The following is an 18675-nucleotide window of genomic DNA, read 5'->3' as shown; positions in this document are numbered from 1 at the left end:
TCAACTCAATGTGTCAGTGTGTTGGAAGGTTCCTGTGTTACTTTGGTTCAATTTACTTTGTGACTTAGCCGCATAGAATATGCAAAAACACAGCAAAGTCACATCAAAGTAGCACTGCAAAATGGCACTGAAAATTGCAGCAATATCGCATCACAGGTGTGTGAACTGAGCCTAAAAGCCTGTTCTGGTACCCATATATTATATATTATATAGTTCATATTCCTATCGCACACCTTCCTGGTTTGTAGGCTCGTGTGTACTGGATGCTGAAGCGATCACCACTTGGCAACTGGATTAGTTACAAGTAGATAGATATTCGCCAACACACCAAGGATCTTGCAAAAGCAGTCCAAAAAACTTTATTCAAGATAAGATCACATCAGAAAAATATAGTGCAACGTTTTGGAGCCGCACAGGACCCCTACATCACATGCCTGACGAAGGGGTCCTGTGCGGCTCCGAAACGTTGCACTATATTTTTCTGATGTGATCTTATCTTGAATAAAGTTTTTTGGACTGCTTTTGCAAGATCCTTGGTGTGCTGGCGAATATGTTCTGGTACCCAGTCTAGCAGCCTGGTGTGGTCACCAGAACAGGAAGTTCCCGTATATTTTCCCAGTGGGAAGAAACAGCAAAAAAAAAAAAACCTTTAAGATTATCTAACACCTCCCCACTCTAACCAAAGCAAAATAAAAAGTAAATAAATAAAGTTCTGGCCAGAGTTAACAGTATATGATACAATTATATGAAATTGGGTCTCAAACAACACGGCAACCAACGTATAATATCATTGTTCCTAACAGCACTGAAGCCTTGGGTTTCTTTAGAGCACATCATTTGTTTCAAAACTACAGGAGCTCCATATCTACTGTAATGGTTATTCCTTACTACCCCAAATAGAGAAGGTTACAATAAATGTAATGATAATAGATAGCAAGTACAATATTATGAACAATCGATTCAACACCATTGCGATAATGTGCCAATCTGATTCACCATCTTCCTCAGTCTCAAGAGAGGTCAGTTCCTGCTGGATAGTTTGAACTTCTAAGAGCAACATCTCCAAAAGTTGGTTTTCAGTTACATTGTTTATATCTACAGTTACTGGTGGAGTATCTTCCCTCATATGGGCATATCTTGGATTATTAGCTCCTAAAAAGCAATAACAGTTTCACATTTAGAAAACCAAGAAATATGATAATGAACAATACTTTTGAAAATTAATATTTGTATTTTTTTTGGTTGCCATTTCAGCATTTAAATCCTTGCAGTTGTTAATGTTGAGCTCCAGGTAAACAGCATAAGCTCTGAAAGGTTTACCTTCTTCATGACTAGGCCATTTCTTGCTATTGCTATTTAGCACTGCACTACTTTAACTGATAATTGCGTGGTCATCCAGCATTATACCCAAATTAAATATATTTAATTTTTTTCACACAAATAGAGCTTTCTTTTGGTAGTATTTTTGGATCACCCACCACCTCCCTTTTTATTATATATTATATAGACGAAAAAAGACTGAAAATTTAGCTTTTTGCTAAAAAACATTTCCAAAAAAAAAAAAAAAAATCAAATTTCTTCATAAATGTTGGCCAAAACCTATTCTGCTACATGTCTTTGATAAAAAAAATAAAATAAAATAAATCTCAATAAGTGTATATTGATTGGTTCGCCTGAAAGTTATAGCGTCTACAAACTATGGAACATATACTGGAATTTTTTTTATTTTCTTTTTATGCTACTAATGGAGGTGATCAGCGACTTATAATGGGAGTGCGGTGGGCAATCTGACACTAACTGACACTGAGTGGGAACTGACTAACTGACAACATCAGAAAAACGAATACAGTGATAATACTGTACACTGTCACTATATTAATGATGCTGGCTAGGAAGGGGTTAACATCTAGGTCACTCAAAGGGTTAAATATGTGCCTAACAAGTGGTAATTTGTGTAATGTGTGCTACTTTTTACTAAATATCAATTTTTTCATTCCTTATTGCTGCTTTGCAGAGATTAGAAAGATAGAGATCGTTCTCTCTGTACAGAGCCCAGTGTTAATGGTCAACACAGGGCTCTGGGCTGTGATTTAACACAGCCAATAAGAAGGTCCCGGCATGAATCATCGGCCAGAACCTGCTGACAGACTGCTGGGTACAATCACAGTGGGTGTCGCCAAGGGGCATGTGCCCTAAACTCGGAAACAGGCGACAACGTACATTACGGGGGTGGGGGGGTTTCGCAAGTAGTTAAGGAGGTATTTTTATTTTATTTTCACTAGTCCTGGAGTTTAGTGTATAGGAGTGGTAGGTGTGATTGTTTGGTGCAGACATCTGACTGAGTGCCAATGCAGATCAATCAGGAGCAAACATTGAACAGTCCTAACTCTTTGAAAAATCACTGAAGGTAAAACTTTTTTTTTTAGTGACCACTATCACCAAAATTGAAAGTGAAGTAAAATCTCAAATTTTAAGTGGTCACCGGTAGGGATGATCGAACGGTTCGGGTCGACCATCGGTTCGACCCGAACATTGGATGTTCGATATTCGGCCGAATACCGAACTTTTTGCGGCAAAAGTTCGGTATTCGGCCACCAGAACCGCCCAAAATGCACTGGGACAGGAACTGGGCTTTAAAAGCCCGTGATTGGCCCAGAAACGTCTGCAAAAGCCAATGAGGGGGCAGGAGTCTCCTAGGAACGTGATTGGAGTGACTACGGGGACCAGAGGCCAATCAGGAGTGAATACGCCCCACACTATATAAGATGGCCCCGCCTAACCCCTAGCACAGTTATCCAGAGCCTGTTGAAGAGAGTTGAAGCAGTTCTGTCTGACTCCTGCTTGCTACACTACATTTCCTATATATCGAGTGGTTCTAAAGCTCCATATAGCAGAATTGTATTTAGCTTACAGCCAGTGTAGTTAGATACAGCGATTGTGCTGGTTCTTAGAGTTACAAAAAAAAAAAAAAAAAACTTAAGGGACAGTGTCAGTCTTCTGCTGTATGGAGCTTTCTATTTAGTGGAAAGGGATATCTAGTGTAGTTAGGGAACTTTGTACTACATTAGTTAGATTTGAAAATTTAGTTTCTGTAGGGAAAGTGTGAGGGTTCTGTTTAGTGAGCACGTGGCACAGTGCTGCTCTATCACAGCAGGTATACGTGCTTGCTAGGCAGCAAAATACAGTGACAACTTAACGCTTGTTGTTCAAAGCGTTAGGTGCACTGTACAAAAGCCTTTGCAACTGTGCGTGACACGCAACTGCTGTGCTGTATCCAGCGACAACTGTGGGTCGCATAGCAGTGTGCGTTTTTCACCGCACACAGTTGCCAACGCATCAGTGACAACCTAACGCCTGTTGTTCAAAGCGTTAGGTCCACTGTGCAAAAGGCTTTGCTACTGTGCGTGACACATCTGCTGTGCTGTATCCAGCGACAACTGCGGGTCGCATAGCAGTGTGCGTTTTTTACCGCACACAGTTGCCAACGCATCAGTGACAACTTAACGCCTGTTGTTCAAAGCGTTAGGTGCACTGTACAAAAGCCTTTGCAACTGTGCGTGACACGCAACTGCTGTGCTGTATCCAGCGACAACTGTGGGTCGCATAGCAGTGTGCGTTTTTCACCGCACACAGTTGCCAACGCATCAGTGACAACCTAACGCCTGTTGTTCAAAGCGTTAGGTCCACTGTGCAAAAGGCTTTGCTACTGTGCGTGACACATCTGCTGTGCTGTATCCAGCGACAACTGTGGGTCGCATAGCAGTGTGCGTTTTTCACCGCACACAGTTGCCAACGCATCAGTGACAACCTAACGCCTGTTGTTCAAAGCGTTAGGTCCACTGTGCAAAAGGCTTTGCTACTGTGCGTGACACATCTGCTGTGCTGTATCCAGCGACAACTGTGGGTCGCATAGCAGTGTGCGTTTTTCACCGCACACAGTTGCCAACGCATCAGTGAGAAATATGCCTGGTAGACCAAGAAAAGGCATAGGTGGCCCTGCTGCGGAAAGGGGCACAGCTTCTAGGGTGTCTAGAGGCAGGGGTGGACGTGGTGGTCAGTCCTCAGCCAGGCCACCATTTGGATTGTTCTCCGGCAGTGGCCAAGCTATACGTCCACAGTATGTACAGGAGGTGGTGGACTATATGAACAAACCCTCATCATCGGCATCATCTGCAACTACAGTGACCCAGGCAGAGAAAAGTGGTCAGTCTTCTGCAGTTGTCAGAACAAATACAGATGAGTCCATGTCCACCTCATGTCCTCCCTTAGACCCAATTTCAGACATGGCAGAGGAGTCAGCTGAGCTGTTTGACCACAGTGTCGGCCATCTACTCCAGCCTGATGCTCAGTCCTTTATGGAGTCTGATGTTGGGTCTGAGTTTGAGGAGGAGGCAGAGCAAACAAGAGGGGAGAGCAGACGGCCCGCTCCATCTAAGGCCGCACCTGTTGTCTCCCAGGCCAGGCCTGATGCTCAGTCTTTGATAGAATCAGATGTTGGGTCTGAGGTTGAGGAGGAGGCAGAGCAAGCAAGAGGGGAGAGCAGACGGCCCGCTCCATCTAAGGCCGCACCTGTTGTCTCCCAGGCCAGGCCTGATGCTCAGTCTTTGATGGAGTCAGATGTTGGGTCTGAGGTTGAGGAGGAGGCAGAGCAAGCAAGAGGGGAGAGCAGACGGCCTACTCCATCTCAGGCCGCACCTGTTGTCTCCCGGGCCACTATACACACCTCATCTTGCTGGGCCTTTTTTGAGACATCCCATGCAGATAAAACAGTTGCGATCTGCAAGATTTGTAAGAAGGGTATAAAACGTGGCAAAAATGTCAACCACCTGGGTACAAGCTGCCTAAACAGGCATTTGACAACCCACCACTCGGCCCGTTGGCAGGAGCATTTAAAGAACCCACAAAAGGGCCAAAGATCGGTCAGTCGGCCTCCTAGTTCTCCTCGCGCTCCTCCTCATGCTCCATCTGCTCCACCTGCTCCACCTGCACATCAGTCTGTTCCTGGCCCTGCTATAGTCACTCGTCACCTGTTGGCAGCCTCCACTGGCAGGGATGATGATATAGCAGGCAGTGTCGCATCTACCTCCAGCACACCACCAGCTGTAACATCTAGACGCCAAATTTCGATTCCACACATGCTGGAACGAAAAAAAATGTATACTCCCCGCCACCCACATGCCCAGCGTCTAAACAGTAGTTTGGCTAAACTACTGGCTCTGCAACTATTACCATTTAACCTGGTAGAGTCTGCTCCCTTCCGTGACTTCGCAAAATGTGCAGTTCCACAGTGGCAGGTGCCAAGTCGGCATTACTTTTCCCGTAAGGCCCTGCCATCCCTATACCAACATGTGGAAGGCAATGTAGTGTCGTCCCTGGCCAAGTCAGTCAGCCGTAAGATACACTTGACGGCTGACACTTGGTCAAGCAAACATGGGCAGGGACGGTACATTTCTGTCACTGCTCACTGGGTGACACTGCTTGCCAGTGGAAGGGATTGTAGCCAGGGCTCGGTGCTGCAGCCAGTGTTGCCCCCACGTCTGCAAACAGCTGGTGGTGTCGCTGATCCGGGTAGATCGATCACTTCTACCCCCTCCTGCTCCTCCTCCTCTACCTCCTCCATGCCCTCCTCTGCAGAATGGTCCTTTGAATATGATGAGGTACCACGTAAACGTTCAAAGGGCTATTCTATGTCTCAGGCCAAAAGGTGTCACGCAGTGCTGCAGCTTGTGTGTCTAGGGGACAGGCAGCACACTGCCCCTCAGATTCTTGGGGCTCTGCAGGCACAGGCCCAGAGGTGGTTGACACCACGCCAGCTGCAGCCAGGGATGGTGGTTACTGATAATGGGTCAAACCTCCTGGCCGCCCTTCGTCAGGGAAAGTTAACCCATGTGCCATGCCTGGCGCATGTCCTGAATCTCGTGGTACAGCGGTTTTTGAACTCGTACCCGGGAATGCAGGATGTGCTAAGGATGGCAAGAAGGGTGTGCAGTCACTTCAGGCGGTCGTACAGTGCCACTGCACGTTTGGCCGAAGTGCAGCGCGAGTTTCACCTGCCGGTACACCGCCTCATCTGTGACATGCCCACCCGCTAGAACTCCACCTTGGCTATGCTGCAGCGCCTGTACACGCAGCAGAGGGCCATCAATGAATACCTATGCGAGTACGGCACCAGCACTGGCTCTGCGCGCCTGGGCTTCTTTTCACCACGGCAGTGGCTTTTGATTAAGGATGCATGCGCTGTCCTCTCGCCATTTGAGGAGGCCACAAGGATGGTCAGCCGGGACAGCGCATGCATCAGTGACACCCTACCGGTACTGTTTTTGTTGGAGCACACTCTGCGTGGCATTATGGACAGGGCACTGGAGGCAGAGCAGCAGGAGGAAGAGGAGGACTTCCTTGCCTCTCAAGGCCCCCTTTATCCTGAGAATCCTGACCCCATTATGCCTAGCTCCCAGAGGCCCGAGCAGGATCCAGGGGTGGAAGAGGAGGAGGAGGACGATTCTGCGGGAACTTTTGCAGGGTTTGAGGAGGAGGAGGAGGAAGAAATGCGGCAATCTGCAAGGCCTAGTTTGACTCCCTCGGGACACTTTGGAGTAGTACGTGGCTGGGAGGAGGAGGAGCCCGTTGAAGATAATGTCGTTATGAGTGACCCCGAGGAGTCAGCTTCTCAGGCCTTCGCTAATTTGCGACGCATGGGAAACATCATGCTCCAGAGCCTGCGAAAGGACCCCAGAATCAAGGCCATTAAAGAGACTAACCACTATTGGTTGGCCACCCTACTTGACCCCCGGTACAAGTGTAAAGTCTCGGAGCTTTTCCCATCCACCCAGAGAGTCCACAGGATCAAATCCCTTGAGGACAGTCTCAAGAGGAATCTGGTGAACATGTTCCCCGACTCCCGTAGGGTGCAGGGGCGGGGACAACCTACCATGGATTCTACTGGTGGTCACGAGAGGAGCGTTGGAGAAGGCGTGCGGTTGACGGATGCCTTTCGGTCTTTTTTTAGTCCTCACCGCCCAGGCCTCTCAGCTGCCACATCGCATCGACACCAACTGCATCACATGGTGGACGATTACGTGAGGGCACAAAGTGACACAGAGGGCTTTTCATGTGACGAATCCGATCCACTGGCATACTGGGTCTTAAGATTAGACCACTGGCCAGAACTGGCCCAGTATGCCATGGAGTTGTTGGCCTGCCCTGCTTCCAGTGTCCTATCGGAACGGGCATTCAGCGCAGCAGGAGGATTCGTCACAGACCATCGAACTAGACTCTCCACCGACTCAGTCGACCGTTTGACATTCATTAAGATGAATCAGTCGTGGATATCAAGCTTTGATGCACCTGATGCAGACCTTGTAGACTAGGCTATCGTTGTGATGTGGCAGTTGAGCCTCAGTTTAAGCCTGGACCATGGTGCCACCCTCAAACCCTCCTCTCATTCCCTTTACGTTCACAGAACCTCATTTTGGTTATGACAAAAACGACAATGTTTGCGCACCTGTTCCACAGGTGCACACCTTTACAATTTTTGGGCCTCCTTCAACACCAGCTCTTTGGGGTTAAGGTGGGGAGGCTATGCTAAAACAAAAACTACAATGTTTGCGCACCTGTTCCACAGGTGCACACCTTTACAATTTTTGGGCCTCCTTCAACGCCAGCTCTTTGGGGTTAAGGTGGGGAGGCTATGCTAAAACAAAAACTACAATGTTTGCGCACCTGTTCCACAGGTGCACACCTTTACAATTTTTGGGCCTCCTTCAACACCAGCTCTTTGGGGTTAAGGTGGGGAGGCTATGCTAAAACAAAAACTACAATGTTTGCGCACCTGTTCCACAGGTGCACACCTTTACAATTTTTGGGCCTCCTTCAACGCCAGCTCTTTGGGGTTAAGGTGGGGAGGCTATGCTAAAACAAAAACGACAATGTTTGCGCACCTGTTCCACAGGTGCACACCTTTACAATTTTTGGGCCTCCTTCAACACCAGCTCTTTGGGGTTAAGGTGGGGAGGCTATGCTAAAACAAAAACTACAATGTTTGCGCACCTGTTCCACAGGTGCACACCTTTACAATTTTTGGGCCTCCTTCAACGCCAGCTCTTTGGGGTTAAGGTGGGGAGGCTATGCTAAAACAAAAACTACAATGTTTGCGCACCTGTTCCACAGGTGCACACCTTTACAATTTTTGGGCCCCCTTCAACACCAGCTCTTTGGGGTTAAGGTGGGGAGGCTATGCTAAAACAAAAACTACAATGTTTGCGCACCTGTTCCACAGGTGCACACCTTTACAATTTTTGGGCCTCCTTCAACACCAGCTCTTTGGGGTTAAGGTGGGGAGGCTATGCTAAACAAAAACTACCATGTTTGCGAACCTGTTCCACAGGTGCACACCTTTACAATTTTTGGGCCTCCTTCAAAGCCAGCTCTTTGGGGTTATGGTGGGGAGGCTCCGCCAACACCAAAACTACCATGTTTGCGCACCTGTTCCACATGTGCACACCTTCATAATTTTTACGCCTTCTTCAACACCAGCTCTTTGGGCTTACAGTGGTATGGCTCCGCCAACACCCAAACAACAATTTTTGCGCACCTGTCACACAGATGCATATCATTGTAATTTTTTTCCTTACAAAGGCAATTATTGCTTTCATTACCAGCACTTTCATAGGGATATGGTGTCAAGGCATCGTCCGCACCACCAAATGCCCAATTTTTAAGCATCCTTTACTTCTATTCAAAGTCAAGAGACAACAGTATTCATCCAAAACATCTCTAATCTTGTTCACTCTGCACTACATTGTGGCCCCTACCCCTAACCCTCAATGTATCCGTGCATATATGTCTGTTTCTTGTGAGATTTCAAGTTAAAGTGCACCAAACACCATTTTACATGAAATAAAGTGCAATTACATACATCTTTGGACTTCTTAAAACATTTGGTAATAAAAGCCCCATTGTGGAAATACACCCGTTAATTATATGCACATTTAAAGAGACAGCACCTTTTTCCAAAAAAACCTCTAATCTTGTTCCCAGTGCACTGCATTATGTCCCCATCATACACATTGGCTGAGCCGTTGATTAGGAGCAAAAGAAAGGTGCGGTTAAGCAAAAAAGTCATTTTTGAAGGTTTGGTATGCTGTAATTCTGGTTCTGGACATGCTACAGAGCTGAAACTTCACAGGTACACCTTTTAGAACCCCCAGACACTAAATCCAAAGAAATCTCTTTTTTTTTTTTTTTTTTAATTTTTTCAATAATTGGCTATCTATCAAAAACGACAATTTTTAAGAACTTTTTTTTGTGTGATTAATAGTCCCTGGGGCATGACCCAGAACCCTAGGCACTTTTTAGGGGCATTTATTGGGTTTTAGGGCTTAAAAATGGTGTTTTTTGATTACAGAAGTTCGGGTCCCATTGATTTCAATGGGGTTCTGAAATCCGAACCGAACTTTCGTGAAGTTCGGGTGTTCTGGTCGAACCGAACTTTTCAAAAGTTCGATCATCCCTAGTCACCGGTACATAGATAGGGGAAATCTACCAATAGGGATTATAGTTCTGAGGGCCCTGGTAACAACCAGAGATTTCCATCACTTTTGAGAGATTTCCTCTAATTTCCTGTTGTGGCTATAGGGCAGAAAGGAAAGAGAAATCTCCTTAATCAAACACAGATTGCAAATAAATCTGACAGGGGTTATAGCCCTTCCTTACTCTATCTAAAATATATTTTTTTTCCTCCAAGGCAGAGGAGAGAAATGTTTAAAAGAAAGTCAATAGCACTGCGGAATCAAAAGGAAATCCAGATATGGGTATTTTCTATATAGTTACATTGATCCAGCTTGGACTAATGTAACTATGTATATACCATACCTGACTCATGCCCTTGGAAGTAGACACTACAACTTCACTGTTCTCCACTTGCTTCCAAGCACTGAGAGGCTGGCCTTCTGTATTCTGAACACAGGAACTCAGCCGCTCAGCACAGATGCCATTCACAGAATGCTTTGCATTTTCTGAGTGAATGCAAAGCATTCTCTGATTGGATGACGTAGAGAGGTGGGGTGGACGTCACACTCTCCACCTCATCCAATCAGAGAACACTCTCTGAACGGTGCCTGGGCCAAGTGGCTGACCTCCTGTGTTCACAATGCATCCAGCCAGAGTTCAGCATGGGACCTGGAAGCAAGTAGAGATCGCTGGAGTAGCGGTGTCTACTTAGTTGATTTCCAGCTTCAAGGGTCATGGTAAATATACAATATATAATTACATTGGAACAGTCCAAACTGCAACAATGTAGCTATGTATAAAATTACCATACCATTCAATTCATTTTTCATCAAGTTTGTGATCAGTAGACATGAAGAGGTACAGTGGCAATAAAATATAATTACCTATTTTAATCATTTAGATTACAGCTATGGAGAGGGGCAGTGTGACCAGATTATCACTGCTCAAATATTGGCAAACAGTAAGCAAAAAATGATCTAAGGCTTGGTTCATACCTATGCATTTTGCATTTGATCTGTCCCATAGGAAACAATGTTAATTGGGCTGTAGTGAGTTTCTGCAAAAAAACATAAAAAAATGCATAGGTGTGAACCGAGCCTAATTTCACCACTGGTGGGAATAAAAGTAATTAAAGTGTAAGTTTAGTTAAACACTAACTATACTTAAATCTACTCCCACCCCATTCTAAGCCTATTCTGTCTAACATTTAAAAGAAAATCTGCATATTTACCTATGCTGAGGGTGCTCCGGTCTGGTCACAAGATTGGGTCCCAGCACCAGCTTCAGTGAAGAGGAGAGATCGCAGACAATGGCTGCAGAGCCTGGGTGATGGCGTCAACCATAGGCTTACTATGGTGCATCCATTATCGGCTGTCCCTCCTTCACACTGAAGCCAGCACTAGGACCCAATCATGTGACCAGACCAGAGTGCCTTTAGAATAGGTAAGTATACAGGTCTTTCCTTTACAGGATAGATAGAATAGGCTTAGAATGGGGGTGGGAGTAGATTTACGTATAGTTAGTGTTTGACCAGTGTGACCAGATAATCACCTCTCAAATATTGGCAAACAGTAAGCAATAAAAATTATCTAAGGCTTGATTCACACCTATGCACTTTGCATTTGATCCATCCCATAGGAAACCATGTTAAATGGACTGTAGTGAGTTTCTGCAAAAAGTATTAAAAAAATGCATAGGTGTGAACTGAGCCTAATGGCACCACTAGTGGGAATAAAGGTAATTAAAATGGAAGTTTGGTCAAATACTAACTATACTTAAATCTACTCCCACCCCTATTCTAAGCCTAGTCTGTCTACCATGTAAAAGAAAAAGCTGCATACTTACCTATGCTGGGGGGCACTTGGTCCGGTCACATGATTGGGTCCCAGCGCCAGCTTCAGTGAAGAGGAGAGATCGCAGACAATGGCTGCAGAGCCTGGGTGATGACGTCACCCATAGGCTTACTATGGTGCATCCATTTTTGGCTGTCCCTCCTCCACACTGAAGCTGGAACCGGGACCCGATCATGTGAACAGACCAGAGCTCCCTCAGAATAGGTAAGTATACAGGTCATTTTACAGGGTAGATAGAATAGGCTTAGAATAGGGGTGGGAGTAGATTTATGTATAATTAGTATTTGACTGATCTTCCGCTGTAAGTATATACAGCAAATATAGTTCAGACAGAAAATATGAATAGTAATCTTTAGCTTTAATGGGTCTTTCTTTTCAACACCACTGCACAAACTCACCATCTTCTCGAACATCATGAGACCTAGAGGTTTGGTCTCGTTTAAAGCAATTTATGTTGAAAAAGATAATTTGTGCCAAGCATCTTTTAATCCAGAATTTCATCCAAGGTGGAGCTTGGGTGTAAGTCTCAGACAGGTTTAACAGGTAGGAAGTTGTGATGCAACCCATAAGACTGACAACCATAAGGGCCATGCACGTAAAGCAGAATGAACCTTCAAAAAGATAAAGTTAGCAGTGTTAGAGATCTAGAAATAACTAATATGTTTATAGTGGAATACTGTGAAACAAATAGTGTATAAAGATGTTGAGAAATTAACAATGTAGAAATGTATGTGCCTTTCTTGTTTGTTTTATTCTGTATTTTCCCTTTTCACTTTTTTGGCAGTTCTTAGCAGTTACTGTATAAGCATAGATACTTAAAGGCTGAACCCTGTTCAGTTACTGTGACACACTACTTTTTGCTTTACTTGGAATATGTAAGAGAGTTGACTACTTAGGGTTTGAATACTTGGGCTCAAAATCTGGTCAAACACATCATGTTGCTTTCAGCGGAAAAGGGTTTGTGTCTGAGGTCAGCTGGAGTAGCTTTTAAGCTGATTCTGTAATGATTCTGACCTTCTGACTTGCTTCCAGGAATTTTCTTTTGTTTTGCATTGGAATTAATTTATTGGGGTAAAAGAGCAATTTATAGAAATAATATGTGACGATTGGTACCGATGCTACCTTATATGTGACTGTAAATTAAACCACACGGTGTACAGTACAAATTCAAAAGTGAAAATATATAACAATGTGACCCAAATGTTTGTGGGTGTGATTTGGTGAGAGAAATAAAATTAAATTGTCAAAAAAATATAATTGTTTATTTAAACCGCACAAATAGAGCAAAAAAACCTTGTGCTCATCCAAATACGCCACTAGGTGGCGTGTTAGTAATACGACCTGTATGCGGTCCACACTGGCTGTGTGGTTATGGGGTTCGTACTCCGCTTCAGGGGAACAGTGAGCCGATGGTCTTGCTCTAAATGCTCCAACAGAGATAAAACCCCATAATAAATGAGTTGCCAATGCAGTAGTATAGATTGCCGATATGCACTCACTCGTTAGTTGATCTGGATCAGAAAGAAAGCTCGCGCCGGGATGCTTCTGCGTTCCACGGCCCTCGGCTCCGAACCCGGAAGTGACGTTGTGACGTACAGACTGCGCCCTACGCGTATCGTCAGAAGGACGTCTACTTGATGCCGCTTGACTATATGGTGTTCACCAACATTGGATAATCAACACTGAGGTTTTTGCTATTCAAATCCGGGCTTTTGGCTCTCACTAAGTCAATTCACACACTGGTTGTTATCACTCAGGTTCCTCTTCACTCCCAGTGGGAGGAGCTATCATCCCCCAATAATCATCGAGAGTGTTTTTCACTCACAATCACCAAGGTTTTTTGTTTTTTGCTCTATTTGTGTGGTTTAAATAAACAATTATATTTTTTTGACAATTTAATTTTATTTCTCTCACCAAATCCCACCCACAAACATTTGGGTCACATTGTTATATATTTTCACTTTTGAATTTGTACTGTACACCGTGTGGTTTAATTTACAGTCACATATAAGGTAGCGCCGGTACCAATCATCACATATTATTTCTATACATTCACCCTTGCACCCCGAGGGTTGGTTGGTGGCAGCTTACACCTTTTTTATTACTCACATCCTCCACGTTTAATAGTCCATAGCGCTGGGCATTTTCCTATAACCCAAAAGAGCAATTTAGATGCAACAATGATGGTACCATGGCAGCCAATAATCTGAAGGAATGAACAAGCCAGCCTCCTCACTATTATAGAGATTTGTGTTCCTCATTTATTATTTTTTGTAATATTCCTAAGCTTGGGGTAGAATTAACAGTCTTGTCTCTTCCATAATACCATACGAAGTAAGACAAGCTCTCATTTTTGAATTTTCCCTTATAGATTGTTTGGCAGTTCTTAGCAGGTATAAGCATTGATGCTTAAAGGCTGAATCTTGTTCAGTTACTGTGACACAACTATTTGCATAACTTGGAATATATAAGAGTTGATTTCTTAGGGTTTGCACAAATGGGCTCAAAAGCTGGTCAAACACATTACAGTAAAACCTTGGATTGCGAGCATAATTCGTTCCGGAAGCATGCTTGTAATCCAAATCACTCTTATATCAAAGCAAATTTCCCCATAAGAAATAATGGAAACTCAGATGATTCGTTCCACAACCATTTATTCATAAGACCTTCAGTTTATAGTCCAAATAAAAAGATTATAGCCTTGCGATAGGTTATATAACCATAAAATGTCCATCCACAAATAGCCGCTTCCACAAGGGGATTAGAAGCAAAATCCAGCAGGAGCTACAGAGTATGAAAGAGAAGAGAGGCACCTCTAAGTGTAGCAATATGGTTCCATTTAATGAAGGTAAAACATTTAGCAACTCACATGGTTGAAGAATAAAACAGGCGCATCTAAGTATGCAGGCATCCGGGCTAAAGCTGTCCACATAGACCATCCTCTGCACCGCCGGCTGCCAGTCTGTAATCCTGACCGGGAAGACCACCCTGCAGTAAAGCGATGTGAAAGCGAGGGGCAGCATGGAAGGGATGACGTAGATGGCGGTGTGGAGGATGGTCTATGTGGACAGCTTTAGCCTGTATGCCTGCATCCTTAGATGTGCCTGTTCCAATCATCAACCATGTGAATTGCTAAATGATGAACCTTCATTAAATTTAACCATATTGCTACACTTAGAGGCGCCTCTCTTCTCTTTTATACTCAGCTGTGACTTGAGGCTACTTGTATATCAAGACATCGCTTGTATATCAAGTCAAAATTTCTTTGAAAATTTTGCTTGTCTTGCAAAGCGCTCTTAAACCAAGTTACTCTCAAACCAAGGTTTTACTGTATGTTGCTTTCTTCGGAAAAGTGTTTGTGTCTGAGGTCAGCTTGAGTAGCTTTTAAGCTGATTCTGGAATGATTCTGACCTTCTGACTTGCTTCCAGGAATTTTTTGTTCGCATTGGAATTTACTTTAATGGGGAGACAACCATTATGATATCTGACTAAATCTCAAGGGGGCAGTGTTATGTTTATTCCCTATATAATGTATTTTTCTCTCCTGTGGAATTTTGTGGATTTGATGTAAGTTCTTATTTCTGTCACGGGGGTGGATGATGTACTGAAAAATTTGGTGCAGCTGTGCACGGTAATCAATCAGCTTTTAACTTTAACTTGTTCAATAAAGCCTCGTACACACGCACCGATTGTTGGCCGTAAATTTTCGGCCAACGTCCGATCGGCCGATTGTCAGCTTGTTAGTATGATGCTTCCGACAACCGACTGCGACTTTTCGGCCGAACAAAATCTGGTATGCATGCTATAAAATTTTTGTTGGCCGTCAGCAGAACAGCCGATTGTTCCTCAGTCAGTACAGATTTCGGCAGACAAAAATGTGATGATCAAGACTGGGCATGCTCAGAGAAGAAAAAACACACGAAAAGTAGACCAGAACATGGCATCACTTCTGCAGTTGGTTGTTGTTGGCCGACAAAATTCGTGTGCAGTCTAGAGCACACAACAACACTGGACAAAAGACGGCCGATCGGTTGGCCAACAATCGGTGCGTGTGTACGAGGCTTTAGGCTTTGAGAAAAAAACCTGGAAGCTGATTGATTTCTATGCAGAGCTGCACCAGATGTTGCACTATCCAGTTTTAGTAAATCAACTCGAGTGTGTCCAGTGTGTAAATCAGTAAATCCAACTCCCGAAAGTTTATGTTGTTTTCCAATAAAACAAGAAGGGCCAAGTCATGGGTCCAGCAAAATCTGACTGGCAAGAGACAAATCTGTAGCCATTTTCCAATAGCATATACAAATTCTTAATTTTTCAACACAAATTTAGATGACTGTAAATTTATATTTATTCCTGAGCGATTTGTGTCCCTCATTTATTCTTTTTTTTGTGTTATTCCTAAGCCTGGAATGGATTTACTGGGCTGATCTGTTACGTAATACAATAAGAACTAAGACAAGTTTGTTTTACAAATCTGTGAAGCTGTCTGCTGTATTTTAGGATACTAAGATTTAATGGATTTGCATAAATGAAGTACCGTAATCATTTTATGATGTCTACTTGTTTGCGACAATTCCCCATAATGTGTCAAATATGTGTATTTCCTATGATCGTCAGCTCCATCCAAAGGCCATTATGTGGTATTTTTTTAAAAAATCCACAATCAGGGAAATACAGCCAAATGGGCAATAGATGGAGCAGAAGCCATAGGAAATATATATATATATATATATATATATATATATAAAACAATTGGGGCATCATGTATAACAATGTGGGCATTATAAATTGCCATAATTCTAACACTTAAGTCAATAACCTGTATCGCATCTTGATACTTCTATAAAAATATGCTATAGCTATAAAACATAATATATCAAAAAAAGCAAAGAAAAAAATAAAAAGCAACACAGAACACTCTATTTATAAAAAAATATATAATTTTTTACACAAATATATAGTTATTTCAAACTTACATAACAATGGAGGGCTGTCAGTAGTTGGAAGAATTTGGTTCAGGACAACAATAAGCACAGAGAATCCCAAAACAACAACAATTTTAAACATAATCCTTTCTCCTTGCATTAGATTAATAAACATGCCAGCTACATCCAAAATTACCAAAAAGCAAATTGGAATGATAAATGCAATGATCTGAACTGTGGGGCTCCTTTTCAATGTAATCTATAAAATAGAACAGATGTTGTTGTATACAAAACACAGCAGTCTAGCCTCCTGTCACATAAATTTTACATTACATTTTTACAACATGTATATGTGTGTTGCAAATGACTGTTCACTTTGCAAGGGAAGTTGCACTTTACATTGGAATTATCGCCAGAGCTTAGTGACTGAAGGGAAGCTCTACTGACTTCCATCATCCAATCATGTGAAAACACAATGCTGTTTTTTATTTTTCTTTGCATATGATTGGGTATTCTTTGCAACGTGAAATTTCACTATATTTGCTAAGCTCTGGGGAAAATTCCCTTGAACAACCTATTTGCCTTTAGTAAATAAATCTCAATATTTCAATACATCAGAAAGCTATATGGAAGGACTTTAATATAAACAGTCAAACAGGAAACATTTGCGAAATGGACAGTTATGAGACAATGAAATGTGACAAACCTAATGCCTCGTTTCCACTGAGTGGTACGGTACGGTACGGTTCGGTTCAGTACGGTACGGTACGGTTCGGAATGGTACACATTGCATTTCCACTGCTTTCATGATAGGCGTGGTGTAGCAGGAAAGCTGTGATAGATGATTCTCTGTCAACCAATCAAAGTTCTGCAGAGTGTAGCTCCACCCTGTTAGTACGGTACTAATGTGCTTGGTACCCCAACGAAAGGGTTACAAAAAAGTGGTACGGTACGGTTCGGAATTAGGGTACCATTCATAATGGGAACGGCATAAAAAGCGTACCGTACCGAACCGTACCAGAAAGCTCAGTGGAAACGAGCCATAATATATACAGAGAGATATATACTATAACAGCCAAAAAGATCAAACAAGTGTAGGGGTGGAGCTACCATTTCTGCAGACTGCAAAAGGGTCCCTCTTAGACCACAAGGCCCATATACTGTATACCAGATGTGGGTTGGGTTGGTGCTTGGGTGCCCTTCTGTTTTCATATAGACCTGGACATAATTTACTTCTAGAGCAGGTTTGAGAAGCAGGAGACATCCTAAATCAGTGATTCTCAACTCCTCGGGACCCACTAACAGGCCAGGTTTGCAAGATACTACTGCTATGAAGTTAGTTTATATTTTGTAAAATATAGATATTGCTATAGAAGATACAAAAAAAGATACAAAATGTATTATGTCCCCCTAAACCTCAGGGCAATATGAAAAAATCTTAAACCTAACTTAGTTTGACTTAATTATGTCTGCTTAATTAAAGGCACTTGAACTAAATAAGAGAAGAACATTGGCATACACAGTATATATGTATTATACATTTATCAGTATAAAAATATATATTTTATTAATTGATATCCAAACCCACATGTCATACCAAATAACCACTTAAAAACCAGCAGGGACCTGCATACTGTATAATTCAATTCAGTAAAAATCTAGTTTTTTTCCAAGTATCTTGCCAAACTTACATAAATATATATACAATAAAAGCCATAAGTCCCCGTTCACACTAAGGCGACCTCACAGGTCGCCGTAGGTCGCCTCCCATAGGGAAGCTGCGGACCCGTTCTAATAGGAGCGACACAAGTCGCTCCGACTTAGAAAAAGGGTCCGGAGCTTCTTTGGGGCGACCTGGAGGCGACTGCCATAGACTTCAATGTTATGAAGTCCGTGGCGGCCGTTCCGAGGTCGCGGTGCGAAGTAGCGTCGCTTGTATGTGAACGGGGCCTAAATAGTAAAAAAAAACTATGTCTAACAAAATAATAAAATAAACACTAAGTACATAACTAAATATAAGCATTCTTGTCATAATAAATACTCATAACTCATATCAAATCCATTCCAAATATACTTAAAGGGTAATTCCACTTTAGTGAGAAAAAAAAACAGCAAAAAATTAAAATAGCATATACAATTGCGACTAAAGTCATATTGTAATTGAATGTTATTAAAAATAAGCTTTCCTTTTCAATCTGCAGCTCTGTAAGTTTCTGTAAAGTGCAATGCAAAATGGCTACCCGGAGTTGTTCTATACACAGAATGTGTACAAAACAGCCCCCAGATATGTCATTTCCTGCTTGTGTGATTGGTTCACTGATTTTTCCCAGATGTCTAAACTAAGATACAAGTCAGATATCAGGCATCCCCTGCAACAAGCATATCATTTTTAG

The 18675-nt window shown here is 42.9% G+C and overlaps 1 protein-coding gene across 1 annotated transcript in view; it reads right to left on the bottom strand.

Annotated features, from left to right (window-relative positions):
* Positions 1-877: 877 nt before the first annotated feature.
* LOC309565541 (5-hydroxytryptamine receptor 3A-like) overlaps positions 878-18675 on the bottom strand; it is a gene marked incomplete at both ends in the record, with an annotated part of 64900 nt that continues 47102 nt past the window's right edge. Inside the window, 3 exons of the mRNA XM_082270499.1 lie at positions 878-1152; positions 11759-11971; positions 16334-16541. Of these exons, the coding sequence (XP_082126625.1) occupies positions 878-1152; positions 11759-11971; positions 16334-16541 (696 nt within the window). The remainder of the gene's footprint in view (positions 1153-11758; positions 11972-16333; positions 16542-18675) is intronic.

Source organism: Pelophylax lessonae, assembly GCF_965119305.1.
Source record: "Pelophylax lessonae genome assembly, chromosome: 10".
Taxonomy (NCBI): Eukaryota; Metazoa; Chordata; class Amphibia; order Anura; family Ranidae; genus Pelophylax; species Pelophylax lessonae.
The sequence above is the reverse complement of the archived record's forward strand: the minus strand, read 5'-3'. Positions and strand labels throughout refer to the sequence as shown.